This window comes from Schistocerca gregaria, chromosome 1 (genome assembly GCF_023897955.1).
Source record: "Schistocerca gregaria isolate iqSchGreg1 chromosome 1, iqSchGreg1.2, whole genome shotgun sequence".
NCBI lineage: Eukaryota > Metazoa > Arthropoda > Insecta > Orthoptera > Acrididae > Schistocerca > Schistocerca gregaria.
This window is the reverse complement of record NC_064920.1, coordinates 67,293,905-67,315,516: the sequence shown is the minus strand read 5'-3', so window position 1 is coordinate 67,315,516 and position 21,612 is coordinate 67,293,905. Positions and strand designations below refer to the sequence as shown.

Below are 21,612 nucleotides of genomic sequence, written 5' to 3'. Positions count from 1 at the left end.
TTCACGTGAGCTGCCGTAATGGTTACGTAATTCAAGTACCAATCCCCCCTCCCCCCGCCCACACTCACACACACACACACACACACACACACACACACACACACACACACACACACACAAAATTCCATGCACAAGCTGCATGGGATTGGGTATCCCGAACAGTGAGATAGCAAGGTAGTAAGTTACAGTAATCATTATATAGAATAATAGTATCTTTGAAACAGCACATAAAGATTACTGATCCTCATGGTATAATATTAAAGAAATGAAATATAATAGATTAAAAATTGCTTCAGCCATATCTTTTCAAACTTGCAAAAATTACTAAATTTTACAACAGGCCTCCCTTCACTCTCTTTACAACAGTACACATAAATAGCAAAATGTAATCTGTAACATGTTGTATGAAAAGAAAAACTCGTAATATTTTTGCATCTTAGTAACAACTATGTACATGAGTACAGAATGTGTCTCTTAGCAATATAATAAGAAAAGTATTAAAATTTTTCAAAAAAGAGTCCAATTGTTATTTTCATTCCATCATTTCTATATAACTCACTGTCCATTTCACCACTGTAGTTCCTGTCCTCCTAGTTAAGTTTTTCCTCTAATATCAGGGCCATAGGTATTCCCTTTACATAGTTCCTTTTAGCTGGTGAGTTCTTTATCTGAAATTATTACATACGCTATACTGTTCAGTTCAGTATAAATTCCTACACAAATATTCAGTGTTATATTGTGTCACCAAGAATGATGAAACACTAGTAGAAACAACATGAAAGATTATAATAGTCTAATAATTATGATTCATATTCAATAAAAATTCTATATATTACAACACATTAAATTTCTCATTTTCTAACATTACTTTAAAAAAAAATCTTGTTTGTGACATGTCATTAGCAAACTTTTACCATCCATAGCCTTCAACATTCTGATCTGAAAGTAATTGGAAGTTTTACTCTACTGTAATATGGTATGATAGTATATAAATAAATTTGGAAATTAATTTCAAAGTTATTCAACCAGATACAGTTTACTGCATTAACACGGAAATTTGTGACAAAGGAAAATATTAGCAGACAGCATTTAAGAAAACAATTGCTTGTTGATCTGTATTGAAGAGCATGAGGACATGGTACAATTATAGACACTGCAACAAGGGAGGAGCGATACCTCAAAATATGTGGATGGAAAAAAAAAGATAGAAATAGGTATTACTGGAGAGTTTGCAATTGAAAAGAATAGGCTCCATAAAAGGGGACGGCTCAAAAAATATAACTGAGAGTAGAATATCAACAGCCGCCCACCAATTGTGCGTTGCCTCCATAGGTAGACAGAATGGTTCACCAATAATACACAAAAGAATGCTTTAATTCCACAGTGTGGAAAGTCCTCAATTTCATACATCTAAACTGTCAAGTGGGCAAATGATCAGGCATAGCCTGTTCATAATATTCCAATTTCAGTCTTTTCCAACATATAGGTTCAGAAAATACACTCCTGGAAATGGAAAAAAGAACACATTGACACAGGTGTGTCAGACCCACCTTACTTGCTGCGAGAGGGCAGTACAAGCAATGATCACACGCACCTCACAGCGGACACACCAGGAACCGCGGTGTTTGCTGTCGAATGGCGCTAGCTGCGCAGCATTTGTGCACCGTCGCCGTCAGTGTCAGCCAGTTTGCCGTGGCATACGGAGCTCCATCGCAGTCTTTAACACTGGTAGCATGCCATGACAGCGTGGACGTGAACCGTATGTGCAGTTGACGGACTTTGAGCGAGGGCGTATAGTGGGCACGCAGGAGGCCGGGTGGACGTACCACCAAATTGCTCAAAACGTGGGGCGTGAGGTCTCCACAGTACATCGATGTTGTCGCCAGTGGTTGGCGGAAGGTGCACATGCCCGTCGACCTGGGACCGGACCGCAGCGACGCACGGATGCACGCCAAGACCGTAGGATCCTACGCAGTGTCGTAGGGGACTGCACCGCCACTTCCCAGCAAATTAGGGACACTGTTGCTCCTGGGGTATCGGCGAGGACCATTCGCAACCGTCTCCATGAAGCTGGGCTACGATCCCGCACACCGTTAGGCCGTCTTCCGCTCACGCCCCAACATCGTGCAGCCCGCCTCCAGTGGTGTCGCGACAGGCGTGAATGGAGGGACGAATGGAGACGTGTCCTCTTCAGCGATGAGAGTCGCTTCTGCCTTGGTGCCAATGATGGTCGTATGCGTGTTTGGCGCCGTGCAGGTGAGCGCCACAATGAGGACTGCATACGACCGAGGCACACAGGGCCAACACCCAGCATCATGGTGTGGGGAGAGATCTCCAAACTGGCCGTACACCTCTGGTGATCGTCGAGGGGACACTGAATAGTGCACGGTACATCCAAACCGTCATCGAACCCATCGTTCTACCATTCCTAGACCGGCAAGGGAACTTGCTGTTCCAACAGGACAATGCACGTCCGCATGTATCCCGTGCCACCCAACGTGCTCTAGAAGGTGTAAGTCAACTACCCTGGCCAGCAAGATCTCCGGATCTGTCCCCCATTGAGCATGTTTGGGACTGGATGAAGCATCGTCGCACACGGTCTACACGTCCAGCACGAACGCTGGTCCAACTGAGGCGCCAGGTGGAAATGGCATGGCAAGCCGTTCCACAGGACTACATCCAGCATCTCTATGATTGTCTCCATGGAAGAATAGCAGCCTGCATTGCTGCGAAAGGTGGATATACACTGTACTAGTGCCGACATTGTGCATGCTCTGTTGGCTGTGTCTATGTGCCTGTGGTTCTGTCAGTGTGATCATGTGATGTATCTGACCCCAGGAATGTGTCAATAAAGTTTCCCCTTCCTGGGACAATGAATTCACGGTGTTCTTATTTCAATTTCCAGGAGTGTATAAACAGCAATAAAATGTTTTCAGCATAAATGACATGAGCACATGAAGAAAATAGTAGTAAGCACAAAATATGAATGTCAAAATGTTCACCAAAATGTCTAATAACTAACATGAGTAAACTACAATAGCACATGTCCTACCAAACAAATAAAATAAAATGCAGAAGCAACCAATAAATTATTTTCTTATATCTAGCCATATATTCAATGAATAGTATGCTGGTAAGCAAGATGTATGAGACAGGTGAAATACCCTCAGACTTCAAGAAGAATATAATAATTCTAATCCCAAAGAACGCAGGTGCTGACAGATGTGAAAATTACCGAACTATCAGTTTAATAAGTCACAGCTGCAAAATACTAACGCAAATTCTTTACAGACGAATGGAAAAACTGGTAGATGTGGATTACTGGACGAGTGATAAACTGAAATCAAAATATTTTTTATGTTTGCATTTTCAACAAAATCTTTCCATACTTTTGATGTAAATTGTGAGCCATTGTCTGACAAGATTGCTTGTGGAGTACCTACCTTATTGAAATAATCACTGGTTAATTTAGATGTAGTCTGTTTACTTGTGGCTTTCCTTTACGGATACAATTTGATGAATTTTGAGAATATGTCAACAATTACAAAGATAAAACTGTGACCTCCTTTTTACTTGGGAAGGGATCCGTAAATGTCGCAAGCTGTCAGCTCTAAATTTTTGCTGGGCAAAATATTTTGCATCATCCCTCTGCATGTTTGATTACTCACTTTTGCTCTTTGGCATTGGTCACAGGCTGCTAATTTTTTCTTCTCTCTTCGGGCAATATTTTAAAAATGGACGTTTTCCTGAATCTTTTGTATGCATTTGACAGAACTACAATGTCCAAAGCTCTCATGTATATACTTAACTAATGTGTCTATGTGCTGCTCAGGCCAACATAAATTCCAGTCATCCAAATCAGATCTTAATCTTCTGAACAGAATCCCTTTGTGTACCTTATAATAATCATCTAGCTTTTGCTTAACTCCCAAATAACTTTTTACCAATTTCCAATTTTCATCATGATTTTAGTATCTCCTAATGTCATTGCAAATTTTTAAAATTTCTCCTACCTCTTTTATCCCCTTCAAATACATAATTTTGAAATTTTTGTCATCAATGCCTGTTTCATTATCAAAATTTAGCCCAATAGGTGACCTAGAAAGTGCATCAGCAATAACATTTTCCTTCCCCGTAATATAATTAATTTCATAATCAAATTGGTGTAAGAATAATGACCGTCTGGTGATTCTACTGTGATAAAGCCTACACTCCTGTAAGTAACTTAGTGCTTTGTGGTCAGAGTAAACAATTACTTTGTGTCCAAGAAGATAAATTACAAGTTCCATCAGTTGTTCATGCAGTTTGTTTGCTAATGAAATGTTTCTTTTCCCTTTGAAAAAAACCTTCCATATTCTTCCTTATGAAAATCTTTCAACTTAGTGGTCAAATTTATGAGAAATGACAGTGTTTTCGTTACCTGATAATTCCGTGATAGCAATGCTTTGTGTCAGTAGCTGTTCATACATAAATTTTTATTGCAAATTCTGTTTTTAAAAAATCTTTACTACCAATCAAATGCCATTGTTCTCAAAACAGTTTCATTATTCAAAGAAATTGATATAAATCATGGGATATGCATCAGGCACCAGCACATTATTGACAACGCCTTTAACTGTGGCTAATATAAGTGTTGGTAGTATGGCGGTGTGGGCCTCCCGCATCATTCCCCTACGCTCTGTCACGGAGTATGAGACTTAATCATCATCAAGTGATTGACTTAATTCTGCTATTAATAATGAAGTTTCATGGAAGTAAGGGTGCCTTTGTCAGTGCTGAGAGTAGATTATTCACATAATTTGCTACAACCTTGCCTTTCTCAAACTTAGACTTTAATGCATGGAAATTTGAAATAAACTTGCTTTGTTAGACAGTTTTCCTCAGTGACCACTTCATCTGGAATGTTCTGCAGCTTCATTTGAAAATGATTTTTCACAAGTGAATACAAAGGTAGTTGTCCATTTGAATCCGTATTTTAAGTAGTGTTTGAATATGTATGACACTTTTATTTCCTAACCATTATGAGAAAATATGCTTCAAAGTGTGTTGGTTATATCACTAATGGGATGCCAAATACTTTCACTGGACTCCGCCAAATATGGGCCCAACATACCACTATACACATGCTGCCTCAATAGTCTAAGTACTGGGGATTTGCTGCTGCTAAGAAATGGACACAGTTAAATCAGTTTTCATGACGCCTTTGTTGTAGCTTTGGGCACTCATACAACGCCCTAGACAGAACACTTGCTGATGTCACAGCAGCTTGTGGAAGATAAAGTATTAACTGTTAGAAAATTGAGCCTGCTGGTCTAGCAGTAAAGTGTATGCTTGCAAACTGAGAGGTTGCAGGATCGAATCCTGGCCAGATCACGGGAATTTTCAGTCTACCGTTAAACTGGCCTACAACTCTCAATCATTTGAAGAGTTGCCAGTAATGATACATGGTTTAGATTCCACACTAAACTGTAAATGCCATTTTCCTGGTTGAATAACTGGAGTACATTGGGGACACTTGGCTATTGACCAACACAAAGTAAATATCTGTTAGAAAAATAAAAAGCATTTAGTACTTTTACATCTTTTTAAGTTACACTGGTCTCATTTTTAAACCAGCTAGCAATAGAAATATCATTTTAATCAGTGTTACAAGGTGTATAACTTTGCCTCCATCTTTTTCCCCCACCATTTGAGGCTTTAATGAAACAAATTGGTTACACATGTATCATTCAAAGTATTTTCCATAACTGGCCACTACTTTCTCCCATCTTTTGGGCAGTGTATGACTCCTGCGTCGAAAAAATTGTTCGTCTTTTGAAGCGATTCACAAATCGATGCAATATGTGACTCCTTCATGAGATCGGAAGTGTTGGTCAGCCAGGCCATGTGCCACTGATCTAAACAGGTGATAGTCAGAGGGAGCAATGTCTGGAGAATACGGCGGGTAGGGTAGGACTTCCCATTTTAACGTTTCCAGGTACATTTTGACCTCTTTTGCAATGTGGGGTCGAACGTTGTCATGCTGCAAAATCACTTTATCATGCCTCTCGTTGTACTGTGGCCGTTTGTCTTTTAATGCTCTGCTCAAACGTATTAATTGTGTTCGATAACAAGCACCTATGATTGTTTCACTTGGTTTTAACACCTCATTAGTACATGATGCCGAGCTTGTCCCACCAAATGCAGAGCATGATCTTGGAGCCATAAATATTCGGTTTGGCCATCGACGTGGAAGCATGGCTGACATGTCCCCATGATTTTTTGCATTAAGGATTATCGTAATGAACCCTTGTCCCTGGTCACAATGCGATACAGAAACCCCTTCCGTTTTTGCCTCTGAAGCAACTGTTCACAAACATACAAACACTGTTCAACATCTCTTGGTTTCAGGTCACACGAGGCCCTAGTTCCTTCTTTGTGAATCATGCCCATAGCCTTGAGACGTTTTGAAATGGCTTTCTGTCTCACTCCCACTAATCATGCCAATTTGTCTTGAGTTTTACACGAGTCTTCACTCAGCAGTGTCTCCAATTCTGCACCTTCAAAAAAATTGTTCAATTGGCTCTAAGCACTATGGGACTTAATGTCTGAGGTCATCAGTCCCCTTAAAAAGACAGGATTCAAACCTGTGACTACAGCAGCAGCATGGTTCTGGAGTGAAGCACCTAGAACCGCTTGGCCACAGTGGCCGGCTTCTACATTTTCGAAACAAGGTCTCTTCCACCACTATGCCAGTCTACGATGTTAAAATCACCATTCTTGAAGCGTTTAAAACACTCACGGCATGTTCTTTCACTAATAGCATCCTTACCATACATACTTGAGTGTTCGATGAGACTCAGCCACTGTTTTCTTCATATTGAAACAAAACAGTAACACCTCCCACAAATGACTAGAATTAGGCTCATAAACTCGTTTTCAATCAAGAACAACTTTATGATGCAGACACCAATCGACTAATGTTTGAATGAGGTTAAGTTGACCAAGGTCCAAGCTAACTCCCTGATGTCTGTGATCCGTTTCTTTTGACCGCTGCTTACCATTGTCACTGTACACTTTGTGTTAGTGTCAGCTTCTTGCATTATCGTACGTACACCTACGAAATTAAATTCATGTTAATTTTGTCTGTTAATAGCTAAGAGCATGACTAATGAAAACACAGAATGTCTACACCCAAAGCTCCCTTTTCACTGCAATGCCACACTTCGCTGCCCTCCTACCACCACCACCTAATTTAGTTCCACAATCCCCTTGAGAAGTGAAAACGACACCTCAGAGGCAGTAATGCCCCCGTACAGAATTACAATACCAGGACTTTAATACATTTACTGTTATACACTGTAACATGGCTTGCAGAGTAGATATTCAAATGCAGATGTGGAATATAACAAAAAAGAACAGAGATATGATGGAATATTCTTCACAAGAAATTGCATTTGCATTCTCAGACTTAATTAGTACTATGAATGAAAATTTACTTTTGAAGTGGAAGATTTTTATAGCTAAGAGGTGTTTACACAGCAGATCTTTATTAGTTTCCCAATTGTGCAAATATGATTAGCATACATTCTGTTTGAAAAGTGATTTACTTTTCTTCTGGTGGGGTGTCGTTATTACCATTTATTGATAGACTTCTTGGTAACTTACAATTAATACTCTGTCATATAATTCCCATTATGCACCAGATTTATTTAATTTAAGTTGTTCAACAAGATGTGTAGATATTCCAGTGGTAATAGTCTTCTTATTTAAAAATGTCTGATGAATTGAAAGTGTGATTAAAAAAACCACAAAAATTGAGTGTTGAAATTTTTTGTCAGTTTGGGAACTGGCTCAGGAGATTGTGTGCAGAATTATTCAGTGCAATAAGCACCTGTTACAGCTGTGATAGTCGACTGGGGTGGTTGGGGGTGATCAGTTAATGATATTTCAAGGGATGACACCAAACAAGACATGAATACAAATACTGAATCAAAGCTGTCATATGACATACTAATACCTATATATTGTGACATATTTGACTTTAGCTATATAGCACTGAAAAATAGGAAGCAGCTACTTTTTGAGATGCACAGATTGAGGTACTTATAATGCATTGCGACTAAAAGAGGCTTCTGGAATTTCCAGCCACATCAGTTTACAGAATATCTGTGAGGTTTTGAGAATAATGAGGCCATTTTAATACAGAACATGCTATACTTGTAATATGTGCACATAAGTGATCTACACATTGTTAAACTATGATAGAAATGAAGTCACTGAATTTTTAATATTTTATGACATTTCATGTTGGATACCGTGAGCAGTTGTATAAGATTGTAACACTTTGAATTTGTTTGCAGGAATTGGTTTGGCAATGGCATCAGCTGTAAAAGGTTATCGGTGCATAATAGTAATGCCTGAAAAAATGTCAAATGAAAAAGTGGATGCCTTGAGAGCTCTTGGTGCAGAAATTATAAGAACTCCAACGGCTGCGTCTTTTGACTCACCTGAGGGTCTGATTGCTGTTGCACAAAGACTGAATAAAGAAATTCCAAATTCTATTATCTTGGATCAGGTGAGGAAAAAATTAAAACATTTTTTTTAAGCCTTTACTGAACGCCAAGCTATGAAATAAGTTAGCTGTTGTAACTGACAATTCAAAACTTTTATTGATGAAGTTTTCAGTGTTGATGACTGAACAACAAATGAAAGGTAACACTAACAATGCCAGTAAAAGTCTCCCAATGAGGCAAACAAAAGTTCACTTTTAATTTCCCACAAAGGTTCGTGGTAACACACACACACACACACACACACACACGAGTAACAGTTCAATTCAGAGACGAAGACGAAATATCCAACAGTCGCAGTACACGAGGTCAGCATTTGGCATGAACTGTACTTTAGGGCTGGTTCTAGCCCCTAAATAGCCGTCTCCAGCCAATCAGGTTTTGGCGTAGTGGTTCTTTCTGCAGGCTGTGGCTTCAACTCCCCATGCAAGACGTAGCACTCAGAATATCAGTTTCCATTATCTTGTATGTAAATAGTCGGTGGGGGGGGGGGGGGGGGGGGGAGAGAGAGAGAGAGAGAGAGAGAGAGAGAGAGAGAGAGAGAGAGAGTGATAGTCAACCTCATCCTCTGTGGTGTAATAGGGGTTGCCGGTCCTCAGGGGCTACTTTTTTGGCTCGGGTATAACACCCCTCCCCCCTTGAAAAAGTTGGTGCGGACCGGGCAACCACGAGGTAGAGAGAGTATCAATATAGTCTGGTGCCATAGGCTGATCTGCAGTTAAGTCATCCTGAAGGAGGCGGTGGAACCTGGCTGCTGGAGAGTAGGGCACCATTTTCCGTGCAAGGTGGCTGGAATACCGCAGTGGTGGCAGTTGCGAGGCGCCATTGGGCTGGTCAAGTGGCATGGGGACATCCACATTGTCCAACTGAGGTGGTGCCAAAGAAGGGTTGGGAAATGGGTTGATGGGAAGGTCCCAGAGCTGTCCCGAGTACGGAGTATACGCCGGTGCATGGCGCAGCCGGCGTCTGCTGGCTATCTCCAGCAAGATCATCCACCAACTGAGGAGGGGGCATCAACATAGGCCCCAAGGAAGGGACCGGAGATGGGGGGGGGGGGGGGAGAGAGAGGGAGGGAGAGAGGGAGGGAGGGAGGGAGAGGGGGGGAGGAGAGGAGCTGGTGTTTGGGGCTGTGGGTGCTCAAGGAAACAAGGATGCAGTTGGTTGCAGTGATGCAAAACCATCCTGTCGTACAGGTGTACATTGAACAGTTGTCGACCAAGGGGCCGGATAATGACCCCCCGGAAGCCAGTTGGGCCGAGGCCCGAAACTGGAGCCGTATGAATATCGGGAAGTGCCTGGCAAGGCGTGAGTTCCAACCTGTGGCAGGAGGAGATGGAGTAGGGTCCGAGGCCGGTGACCGTGGAACAGTTCAGCTGGACTCTTGTCACCCAACGGTGGGGCCCTGTAGGTACTGAGAAATAACGTAAGAGCTTCTTCCGGAGAATGGTCCTCGGTGTACTTCTTCATCTGAGTTTTAAAAGTGTGAACAAAGCACTCTCCCTCTCCATTGGATTGTGGATGGAAAGGAGAGGTAAAGATGTGGTGGATACCATTATCGTGACAGCATTTTGTGAGCTCTTGACTGCAAAATTGCAGGCTGTTGTCCGATACCGAGGTGACAGGAAGGCCTTCAGTGGAAAATATTTTTGACAGGACCATGATGGTATCCTCTGTGGTGATAGAGGAGCATCGAATAATGAAAGGGAAGTGGGAGTAGGCATCTGTGATGAGTAACCAGTAAGTGCCAAGGAAGGGTCTCACAAAATCCACATGGATGCGTTCCCATGGGAGGGAAGTGGCCGGCCAGGATTGGAAGGGCCGGTGCGGTGTGGGAAAGGTCTGGATACACTGCTGACAACCCCGAACCATGCACTCCATGTCCACTGTCGTGCCTACCCAGAAGATATGGCAACGTGCGAGGGTTTTCATCCGGGCAATACCCCAGTGACCTTGATGTAAGACGTGGAGAATCCGGGACCACAGGGAAGTCGGTACGATGACTTGTGGAGTGGCGTCAATTTCCGCATGTAGGAGCACCCCATCGATGGCCACCAGTTGATGGCAGATGGAGAAGAAGAGTTGGAGGGCAGCCTGGGCGTGAGGCGGAGGAAGTGTCGGCCAGCTGCGGAGATCATAGCGCCGCACCAGGTGGAGGAGTGGATCTGCAGTCATCACTGTGGCCATCCTCTCAACTGTGACTGGGAATGTAGCTAACATACCCTGTATGTTGTCATCGACCTGGAAAATTAGGCAGTCCGACGAATCAATTGCCGAATCCTGGCTGGAGGGGAGCCGAGACAAGGCATCGGTGTTGGCATGCTGGAAGGTGGGCCGGAAGTGGATGGTGTACCTCAAATGTTAAAGGAATAGGGCCCATTGCTGCAGGCAGTGGCAAGTCTTCACGGGTAACTGGGCTCATGGGGAAAATAAAGCCACGAGGGGCTTATGGTCAGTGATTAAGCGAAAAGACCTACGTTAGGGGTAGGGGAGGAATTTGATACAGGCAAACACAATGGCAAGGGCCTCCTCCTCAATTTGAGAATATTTGTGTTGGGCCTCTGTAAGGGATTTAGATATGTATGCTACTGGGCGTTCTGATCCATCTTTTAGACAGTGCGAAAGGATAGCCCCAACACCACAGTCGGAGGCGTCTGTAGCCAAGAGGAGAGGAAGAGAGAGGTTATATGGCATGAAACACCCCGCAGAGCGCAACCTCTGCTTTAAGGTTTGGAAAGCTGATTCACAAGCCAGAAACCAATAAAAGGCAAATTCTTGCAGCATAGGTGATGGAGGGGCGCCGCAATGTGGGCAGCGGAGGGAATGAACTTTCAATAGTAAGCAATTTTACCCAGGAAAGACCACAATCGGTGGACGTCGCACGGACGAGGAAGAGCTGCTATAGCAGCGATGTTGGAGGAAGTAGGCGATATGCCATAATGGGAAATGATGTGACCCAGGTAGGAGATAGCAGGTTGAAAAAAGGAGCATTTAGCAAGGTTGCATTTTAGGCCCGCTGTCCGCAGGTGCTGGAACCGTTGTCACAGATTACTGAGAAGTTCATCCGCAGTACAGCTGGTGATGACGATGTTGCCCAGGTAGTTTATACAACCTGGCACGTCCTGCAATTTCTGTTCCAAGTAACACTGGAACTTGACCAGTGCTCTAGTGATGCCATACATGAGAGAGTTCAGCCGGAACATCCCAAAAGATGTGTTGACGATGGCCAAGTGAGTAGAAGGCTCATCTAAAGGTATTTGGAGGTAGGCCTCGGCAAGATCAATCTTCGAAAAAAATTGTCCCCCTGTGAGATTGGAGAACAGGTCCTCGGGATGCGGGAGGGGATGGTCTTCAACCTGTAGCTGAGGGTTAATCGTAGCCTTGAAGTCCTCTCAAACTCAAAGACACCCATCTGGTCTTTTGAGGATGACCATGGGTGTCGCCCACGAACTGTAATGGACCGGAGTGACAACTCCCTCCATGGCGAGACGGTCCATTTCTTGTTGAAGAGGCTGCTGGAGGGCATGGGGAACCTGCCGAGCACAGAAGTACTTCGGGCGGGCAGATGGTTTCAGCTGGAGTGAAGCATGAAAATCTTGTGCACAGCCATGCCCGGCGAGAAGAGGTCCTGGAATTCAGTGCACGTGGTATCGACTGTCAGGAACGGAACCTGGGAAGACACCAGATGAATATTGTCATCGGTGGCGAAGCCAAGGGCCCAGAAGGCATCCAACCCAAAGAGATCCACCATAGCTGCATTGTTGACCACAAGGAAGGTAACTTCCCGGCAATCCGTTTTATATATGACAGAAGCCATGAACTGACCCAAGAGGGCAATTGCTGCACTGAGTTGTGGGCGTTGTGGGGGGCGAAGCCAAAGGCCCAGAAGGCATCCAACCCAAAGAGATCCACCATAGCTGCATTGTTGACCACAAGGAAGGTAACTTCTCGGCAAACCAATTTATATATGACAGAAGCCATGAACTGACCCAATAGGGCAATTGCTGCACTGAGTTGTGGGCGTTAGGGGGGGGGGGGTTGCGCCAATTTTTGCATAAGAGGAATAGTTGATCAGTGAGACTGCTGCTCCGGTATCCACATACATGTGCAGTGGCTGACCGTTGACCTGAACATCAATCATTAGCTTGGAAGTTCCCGAAGACTGCACCTGGTTGACATCCACGTGTATAGATCCCCAACGATCATTGGCCAGATGAGTAGGGGGCTGCCGAGATCAGCAACAGAACTGACATGTCCTTTAGGGTACACACTGCACACTGCACAATATGCCCACCTGTCAGGGCAGTTTCTCGTGCATGGTTCTTAAAGTATCTTGGGCAGGGCGGCAGCCGGAGGGGCTGGCAAGGGCACGGGTGCCTCCATGCACTGACAGTCTGCGCCGGACCTACAGAGCCATCAGAGGGCACAAATTCCTGGACAGGGCGGCTGCCCTCTCAATGCTGTGCAGAACAGGATGGAAGGTGCCAGTCATCAGAAGGATGGCAGCAGTGTCTTCGACCTCCGCCAGCAATGCAATGGGCTCTGAGGCATCGTGGTCGCAGAGGGCCATCACTTCCGCCCAGGATTCCAAACGCTTGTCGGCCGCCATAGAGAATTTGTACCTGAATGCTAAATCAGTGATCTCGTCCAGAGTAGGATCATCGAGTCTGAGGGCATCACACCGGAAAGCCGTGTCAGGTGCAGCCTGGATGAGGTGGTTCCGGACCATCTCGACCCCTTAGGATTCTTTGGAGACTCGTGTGTTGAAGTGACATTTCGGGCTGAGACCTTGCAGTTCCGCTGCTCACTGGTGATAGGATTGGCCAGTCTTCTTGCGACATTGGTAAAATTCGACACGGTCAGCCAACATGTGGAACCGGCATTGCTAGTAAGCCACGAGAACCTCACAAATCTTGGAGAAAGTCAAAGAATCCGGAGGTCAAGGTTCGAGTCTCGTCAAGAGAATATACACTTTGGACTGTGTCCAGGACAAAAAGTAGGAACAAAGAGCAGCCTCCTGCACAACCTGATAGATTTGAAAATGCTGCTGGAGCCACTTCTTGTATGTTTCCCAGTCTTCAGCATCCTCGTTGAAAGCGGTAAATGGGGGGAGCGGAGTAACCAGGCAGTTTTGCAAGAGTTCCTTAAATAAGCGTTCCTGTGTATCCTGAGAGCTCTTGCAAAACTGCAAGAGTTTCGTAAATAAACATTCCTCCTGAGATCTCTTGCAAAACTGTTGAAAACCTTGTAGTAAGTCATGCACACTTTAGACCAATTGCTGAAGGACAACTTCCACCATGGAGAAGACACACACAGGCAGCAAATCGTCACCACTTGTGTTGTGACTGACTATTCGCAATTTTTCACAAACACAACTTTTATTTATGTAAGTTCGCGAGGTTGATGACTGAACAACAAACAAAAGGTAACAATAACGATGCCAGTAAAGGTCTCATGATCGTGGAAAATTAGAAGTGAACTTTTGTTTGCCTCAAAGGTTTGTGGTAAAACACACACACACACACACACACACACACACACACACACACACACACACACACGAGTAACAGTTCAATTCAGAGACGAAGACATAATCTTCAACAGTTTCAGTACACGAGATCGTCATCTGGTGTGAACTGAACTTCGGGGCTGGTTCTAGCCCCTATATAGTTGTCTCCAGCCAATCAGGTTTTGGCGTAGTGATACTTCTTGCAGGCTGTGGCTTCAGCTCCCCCTGCAGGAAGTAATGCTCGGAATGTCTGTTTCCATTATCTTGTATGTAAATAGTCGGTGTTTACCAAGGTGCTGTTGGTATGCCTTGGGCATAGACAATCTCGTCCTCTGTGGTGTAATATGGGTTGCCGGCCCTCAGGGGCTATCTTGGCTCTGGTGTAACAGTAGATTTCAAGTCTATATTGTTTTGCTGAAACATGAGGAGTAATCATGTAAACTGCATTTTTAATTTTCTATTTAAGAAAGTTAAGTAAGAGCAATGAACTTGTATGCAGATATTATTTTCATTTTGCTAATTACTAATGCGAGTGAATCCTTACAACTTACATGATCAGTTTATTATTGATATTATGAGTCACAGTCAATAATACAGCATGATAGATGAACTGAACAGTATACGAAACATCAAAATATGTGAAGCAGACAGTGGCAACTGTGACTGACATTGCATATATCTGGCTGAATAATGCTGCTTACTATATCGTGCATTCTTGTCTCCATGGTATAAACAGGTACTCTGAAGGATAGTGCTGCATGTGAAAGGCTCTTCACCATTTGCCAATTGATATGTAGGCCCTTTCAAATGCAACACATTAATATGACCAATGAATTCCCAAATGGGAACTGTGTCTTGATTTTATGCTTTACTTTTATCCTAATTTGTAGAACGCCTTTCAGTTTCATGATTATTTTTGAGCATTACTATTTGTTGTTCACAGTATGCCAATCTCTTCAAAATAGAGTTCATTCAATTTTCGTTAAAAATCATTACATGTTAACTGTTTTCATAGCTTCATTTTCTTGTTGTGAGCATTTTACTTTAGTGGCAGAATAAATTGTGCATGCATATTGATTGCTATCAGCCTATAGCCTATAGAAAACTATATAACTATTAATGAGCTGTTGCACATTTATTTACAGAGTGTTAAATTATAGACATTTTGAATGTGCATTAGGCTCTGCAACACATCAAGCATACAGTTATAAAAGTATCTGCAGAATTTTTAAATTTTTGAACAGTAATTTTTAAATAATATCTTTGCAGTACAGGAATGCAGGAAATCCTTTAGCACATTATGATCTGACAGCAGAAGAGATTCTACAACAATGTGATGGAAAAGTTGATATGGTAGTAATGGGGGCAGGGACTGGAGGCACGATCTCAGGTGTCGGGCGTAAGCTGAAGGAGAAATGTCCCAACTGCATTGTTGTTGGAGTTGATCCTGAAGGCTCCATCCTAGCTGAACCAGCTGAACTGAACAAGACTGATGTTACCTTCTACGAAGTGGAAGGAATTGGATACGATTTCATTCCCACAGTATTGGGTACATATCTATGTATATATTTTTTAAAGCTGATGAAAGGTACTTTATCACTTGTGGTTGTGTTTGTTATTTTGCTTACTGGAATATCATTTCAGATCGAAGTGTGGTGGATAAATGGGTCAAATCAAATGATAAGGAATCACTTGTCATGGCAAGGCAGCTGATAAAAGAAGAAGGCTTACTTTGTGGTGAGTAGAGCTCAGACACAAAATAACTTTTAGGGACTAGTACATACAACTGGATCCCTACATTTGGTCTAATGCTTACAACCTACAGAACAGCTGTAATTCCATTAGGAATGTTGTATGAAGTTGTAGTAGTGACCAAGCAAAGATAACAGTTACTGTAGGAATGATGTATATTTGCAATACTAATTCCTATTTGATATTTAGTTTTTCTGATGATGAGTACTGCTAAAAATCAAGACAGTCTGTTGAATTACTGTGTTAACAATTCATTGAGTGAGGTTATGGAATGATAAATTCAATTACACACTCACTCACCCACCCACATAGGAATTGGCCAAATATGACCAATATACAAGAAAGGAAACAAACTGGAATGTGCTAACTATGGAGGTGTAAGATTTCTGAATGTAATATACAAGGTACGGTCTACCATTGTTCTCAGAAAATTACAACCATTCTTAGAGAATGCTGGCTTTTGACCAAACCAACTGACTATAGATCACATTTTCATCATAAGAAAATTGTCTGAAAAAACACTGGGAATATGATAAAATTATTTGTAGTCTGTTGATTTGTCAACATGTGTACAACAGTGTCTCAGGAATAGTCTATACAATGCTCTGTGTGACTTCAGAAGTCTTGCGAAGCTAGTGAGAATGATTTAAACTTGTATGGATGGATCAAGGGCAGCTATGTGTTTTGAAAGGGTCACCTCAGAAAAGTTCGAGACTGAGACAGCTCTCAGACAAGTGGATGCTCTCTCATGTGTTGTGTTCAGTATCATCGTACAGTAAGTAGTAAGGAAATACAGGCAACAGGAATGGGCTGGAATACAGATGGATGGTGATCTAAATTGTCTTGCATATGCAGATGATATATTACTGCTAAGTGAATCAATATGTGAGTTGAAAGAAATCTACCAGAAAATGGACAACTATGCACAGAAGGTTGGGCTAAGGATGAATCAAGACAAAATGGAGCTCATGCAATTAGGAAGAAGACAAGAGCAACAAGAATTTCTTGAGGTAGATGGCCTGAGGTTACTAGGATGAGAAATTATAATACATTGATATACCCAGGTGTCATATATGGTTCACAAACCTGGACCATGACAAAACACAAAAAGAAAAAAACTATTAATATTTGAAAGGAAAATAATGAGGAAGATGTGGGGACCAATGTCAGATAAAGGAGAATGGAGGAGGAGAAGGAATGAGGAAATCCTCCTCCTGATGCAGCAACCATCAATACTACAGAAGCCAAAGAGCAAAAGAATCCAGTGGGCAGACGATGCAGCCAGCATGCTAGAAGAAAAAGAGGCAAAAAAAGCGTTTGAGGGGAAACCAAACACTAGGCACCCCATAGGATGACCAAGGCAGTGCTGGATGGACATCTGGTGAAGGACCTGGCAGCCCTGAAGACTGAAGAGATCTGGCAGAACTGATCATAAAACAGAAAGGAATGGAGGTTGTTTGTGGAAGCTGCATGTGGTATGCAGGGACTGTGGCTGCTGGATATGTATGTATATGTGAATGTATGTATGCGAATGTACCTATGTACATGCCAGATGCTAGAGTACCATCTTGTATACCAAATCACTTTCACATAATGTTTTTTCTAAACCTACAGTTCCACCTCTCATAGATAAACGTAAGGAAATTCTTAACTGTCAAGACATCCTTAATCTTTCTATTTAGCATTATCCTATGTGTAATAATAGAGAATATGTGAATGAAATGTTTGATTTATTTCTATGAGAAAGATGATTTCGGTTATTCGTTTATTGGGTGTCATGTGTAAGCTGTCGTGAGACAATGTTTACTTCGCAGTAGACTGTAGAGATTAATGCACCGGGTGATCAAAAAGTCAGCATAAATTTGAAAACTTAATAAACAACAGAATAATGTAGATAGAGAGGTAAAACTTGACACACATGCTTGGAATGACATGGGGTTTTATTAGGACAAAAAAAAAGTTCAGAAAAAGTCCGACAGATGGCACTGGACAGCAAAATGTCAGTGACTGCTCATGACAATCGCATATAAAAGGAGCTGTAATGAGAGATAGAATCAGATGCGCCAGCAGTCGCAGCATGTTGACGTTACCTGAAAAGGCACTTTTAGTGAAGCTGTATTATCAGAATGGGGAATGTGCTAGTTCAGCGTTACAGTCCTATGGCCATAGGAAGGGGATTTGAACGGGTAAAGCTGTGGTGAGAATGATTTCGAAGTTCGAAGCCACAGGTTGTTTAGATGATAGACCCCGTAGTGGCAGACCGAGCACAAGGTGTAATGCTGCTGAGACAGTTCAGGAAGAAATGGAGACTGTAGCGGGTTCGTCTATGAATGCAGAAGCCAGCAGTCATGCAGTCGCACATCGCACTGGCATTCCATACACTACTGTTTGGTTGGCACTGAGGTGTACCCTCCGATGCTATCTGTACAAAATCCATTGGCATAATGAACTGTTACCTGGCGATTTAGTGAAGTGGAGGGCATTTGTGGTGTGGGTGTTTCAAAAGATGGCGGAAGATGACGATTGATTGGGTAACATGTTGTGGACAGATGAAGCTCATTTCACACTCCGAGGGTCTGTCAACACCCACAACTGCAGAATTTGGGCTACCGAAAATCCTAGAACTGTCCTGGAAACTCCATTGCATGACGAGAAAGTCACGGTATGGGTTGGATTTACCACATCTACCATTATCGGGCCTTTTTTCTTCGAGGAAATGCGTGGTTCTGGTTTTGTAACTGTTACTGTGACGGGTGAGAGGTATGCCGATATGTTACAGAATCGCATCATCTCCAGCCTGGCTGATAAACACCTGATGGAACATACGATGTTTATGCAGGATGGCGCTCCACCCCATATTGCTAGATGCATGAAAGAACTCTTGCGTGCATCGTTTGGTGATGGTCGTGTGCTCAGCTACCACTTTTGTCATGCTTGGCCTCCCAGGTCCCCAGACCTCAGTCCGTGTGATTATTGGCTTTGGGGTTACCTGAAATCGCAAGTGTATTGTGATTGACTGACATCTCTAGGGTTGCTGAAAGACAACATCCAATGCCAATGCCTCACCATAACTCCGGACAGGCTTATTCCTCGACTACAGCTATTGTTGAGGAATGATGGTGGACATATTGAGCATTTCCTGTAAAGAACATCATCTTTGCTTTGTCTTACTTTGTTATGCTAATTACTGCTATTCTGATCAGATGAATCACCATCTGTTGGACATTTTTTGAACTTTTGTATTTTTTTTGGTTGTAATAAAACCCCATGTCATTCCAAGCATGTGTGTCAATTTGTACCTCTCTATCTACATTATTCTGTGATTTATTTAGTTTTCAAATTTATACTGACTTTTTGATCACCCGGTATATCAATTAAACTGTGATCACATCCTGGTAGAAGCAAATACAATAAACAGCATGCATAACAAGAGTGTGGAAGATGACTAGTGTAGTATATGAACAAGGCTAACTTCACTTGTTCACTTGGCAAATTCTGTGGGTGGTAGCCAGAGCTAAAGTGGAATGATGCAAAGGGATGACCATTTGCCACTGGACGTTATAACATCCCAGCTTCCTCAACCAAATTATAACATTTCACCTCCTCAACACCAAATTAAATCGTTGCATTAGGAGGTGTCTGCTTTGTGCAAAAGGTCTTGAGTTCATATTGACGACGACAAGTAATTCTTCATTACAGACGTTTATTTACAAACAGAACTGACAGACTTCACAGACTCAACAACTGACTCTTAGAGCTAACCGCACTGCATATCCGAACTGAACTGAACTGGCAACTGACAACTCCTAGGTGTAATAATACACTCCTGGAAATTGAAATAAGAACACCGTGAATTCATTGTCCCAGGAAGGGGAAACTTTATTGACACATTCCTGGGGTCAGATACATCACATGATCACACTGACAGAACCACAGGCACATAGACACAGGCAACAGAACATGCACAATGTCGGCACTAGTACAGTGTATATCCACCTTTCGCAGCAATGCAGGCTGCTATTCTCCCATGGAGACGATCGTAGAGATGCTGGATGTAGTACTGGGGAACGGCTTGCCATGCCATTTCCGCCTGGCGCCTCAGTTGGACCAGCGTTCGTGCTGGACGTGCAGACCGCCTGAGACGACGCTTCATCCAGTCCCAAACATGCTCAATGGGGGACAGATCCGGAGATCTTGCTGGCCAGGGTAGTTGACTTACACCTTCTAGAGCACGTTGGGTGGCACGGGATACATGCGGACGTGCATTGTCCTGTTGGAACAGCAAGTTCCCTTGCCGGTCTAGGAATGGTAGAACAATGGGTTCGATGACGGTTTGGATGTACCGTGCACTATTCAGTGTCCCCTCGACGATCACCAGAGGTGTACGGCCAGTGTAGGAGATCGCTCCCCACACCATGATGCCGGGTGTTGGCCCTGTGTGCCTCGGTCGTATGCAGTCCTGATTGTGGCGCTCACCTGCACGGCGCCAAACACGCATACGACCATCATTGGCACCAAGGCAGAAGCGACTCTCATCGCTGAAGACGACACGTCTCCATTCGTCCCTCCATTCACGCCTGTCGCGACACCACTGGAGGCGGGCTGCACGATGTTGGGGCGTGAGCGGAAGACGGCCTAACGGTGTGCGGGACCGTAGCCCAGCTTCATGGAGACGGTTGCGAATGGTCCTCGCCGATACCCCAGGAGCAACAGTGTCCCTAATTTGCTCGGAAGTGGCGGTGCGGTCCCCTACGGCACTGCGTAGGATCCTACGGTCTTGGCGTGCATCCGTGCGTCACTACGGTCCGGTCCCAGGTCGACGGGCACGTGCACCTTCTTCCGACCACTGGCGACAACATCGATGTACTGTGGAGACCTCACGCCCCACGTGTTGAGCAATTCGGCGGTACGTCCACCCGGGCTCCCGCATGTCCACTATACGCCCTCGCTCAAAGTCCGTCAACTGCACATACGGTTCACGTCCACGCTGTCGCGGCATGCTACCAGTGTTAAAGACTGCGATGGAGCTCCGTATGCCACGGCAAACTGGCTGACACTGACGGCGACGGTGCACAAATGCTGCGCAGCTAGCGCCATTCGACGGCCAACACCGCGGTTCCTGGTGTGTCCGCTGTGCCGTGCGTGTGATCATTGCTTGTACAGCCATCTCGCAGTGTCCGGAGCAAGTATGGTGGGTCTGACACACCGGTGTCAATGTGTTCTTTTTTTCATTTCCAGAAGTGTATCTTTCCAAACAATGAGAGTCCTTGACAATGTTTTGTTTACAATACGATAGCAATTCATGACTTAAAACTAAATTAGACATTACAGAATTTTAGTACAGATTAAAGTAAGTAAAAGGATCAGTACATATAAATTCTTACAAGCATAATTTCCAAATACATTTTATAACATTTTTCTACCAGCTTCTGGATAACCTTCACCAGATTTGTACCGATGTTTCCAGAAATATCTTGACATTTGATTCTGGATATCTCTTGAGTGATTTAGAACAACTATTTATATGTAAAATGATTTAAATCATGTTTCAAAACGTAAATAAATCTTTTTAGCAATATTTCTTGATACAAATCGTCTTTCGAAATTAGGTTATGAAACAGTTTTCACAAGTTTTCGTATTTTTGCGATCAAAATATAGAATTTCTCCATAGAAAGTTCCAGAAGTGTGCATCAAACATTCATTCACAGACCTTCTCTTTAGTTGGTGAGTCCTTAAAAGTATCTTGTCCATATTATACGAAATAATTTAGCTCAAAACTGATAATTTATACAATTAATCAG

The 21,612-nt window shown here is 43.2% G+C and overlaps 1 protein-coding gene across 2 annotated transcripts in view; it reads left to right on the top strand.

The window, feature by feature from the left end:
• The window catches only part of LOC126330208 (cystathionine beta-synthase-like), a 132,940-nt gene that overhangs the window by 70,030 nt on the left and 41,298 nt on the right, over positions 1–21,612 (top strand). For both annotated transcript variants that reach the window (XM_049996343.1, XM_049996351.1), the window contains exons 5-7: positions 8,343–8,557; positions 15,328–15,607; positions 15,703–15,795. In XM_049996343.1, the coding sequence (XP_049852300.1) occupies positions 8,343–8,557; positions 15,328–15,607; positions 15,703–15,795 (588 nt within the window). The remainder of the gene's footprint in view (positions 1–8,342; positions 8,558–15,327; positions 15,608–15,702; positions 15,796–21,612) is intronic.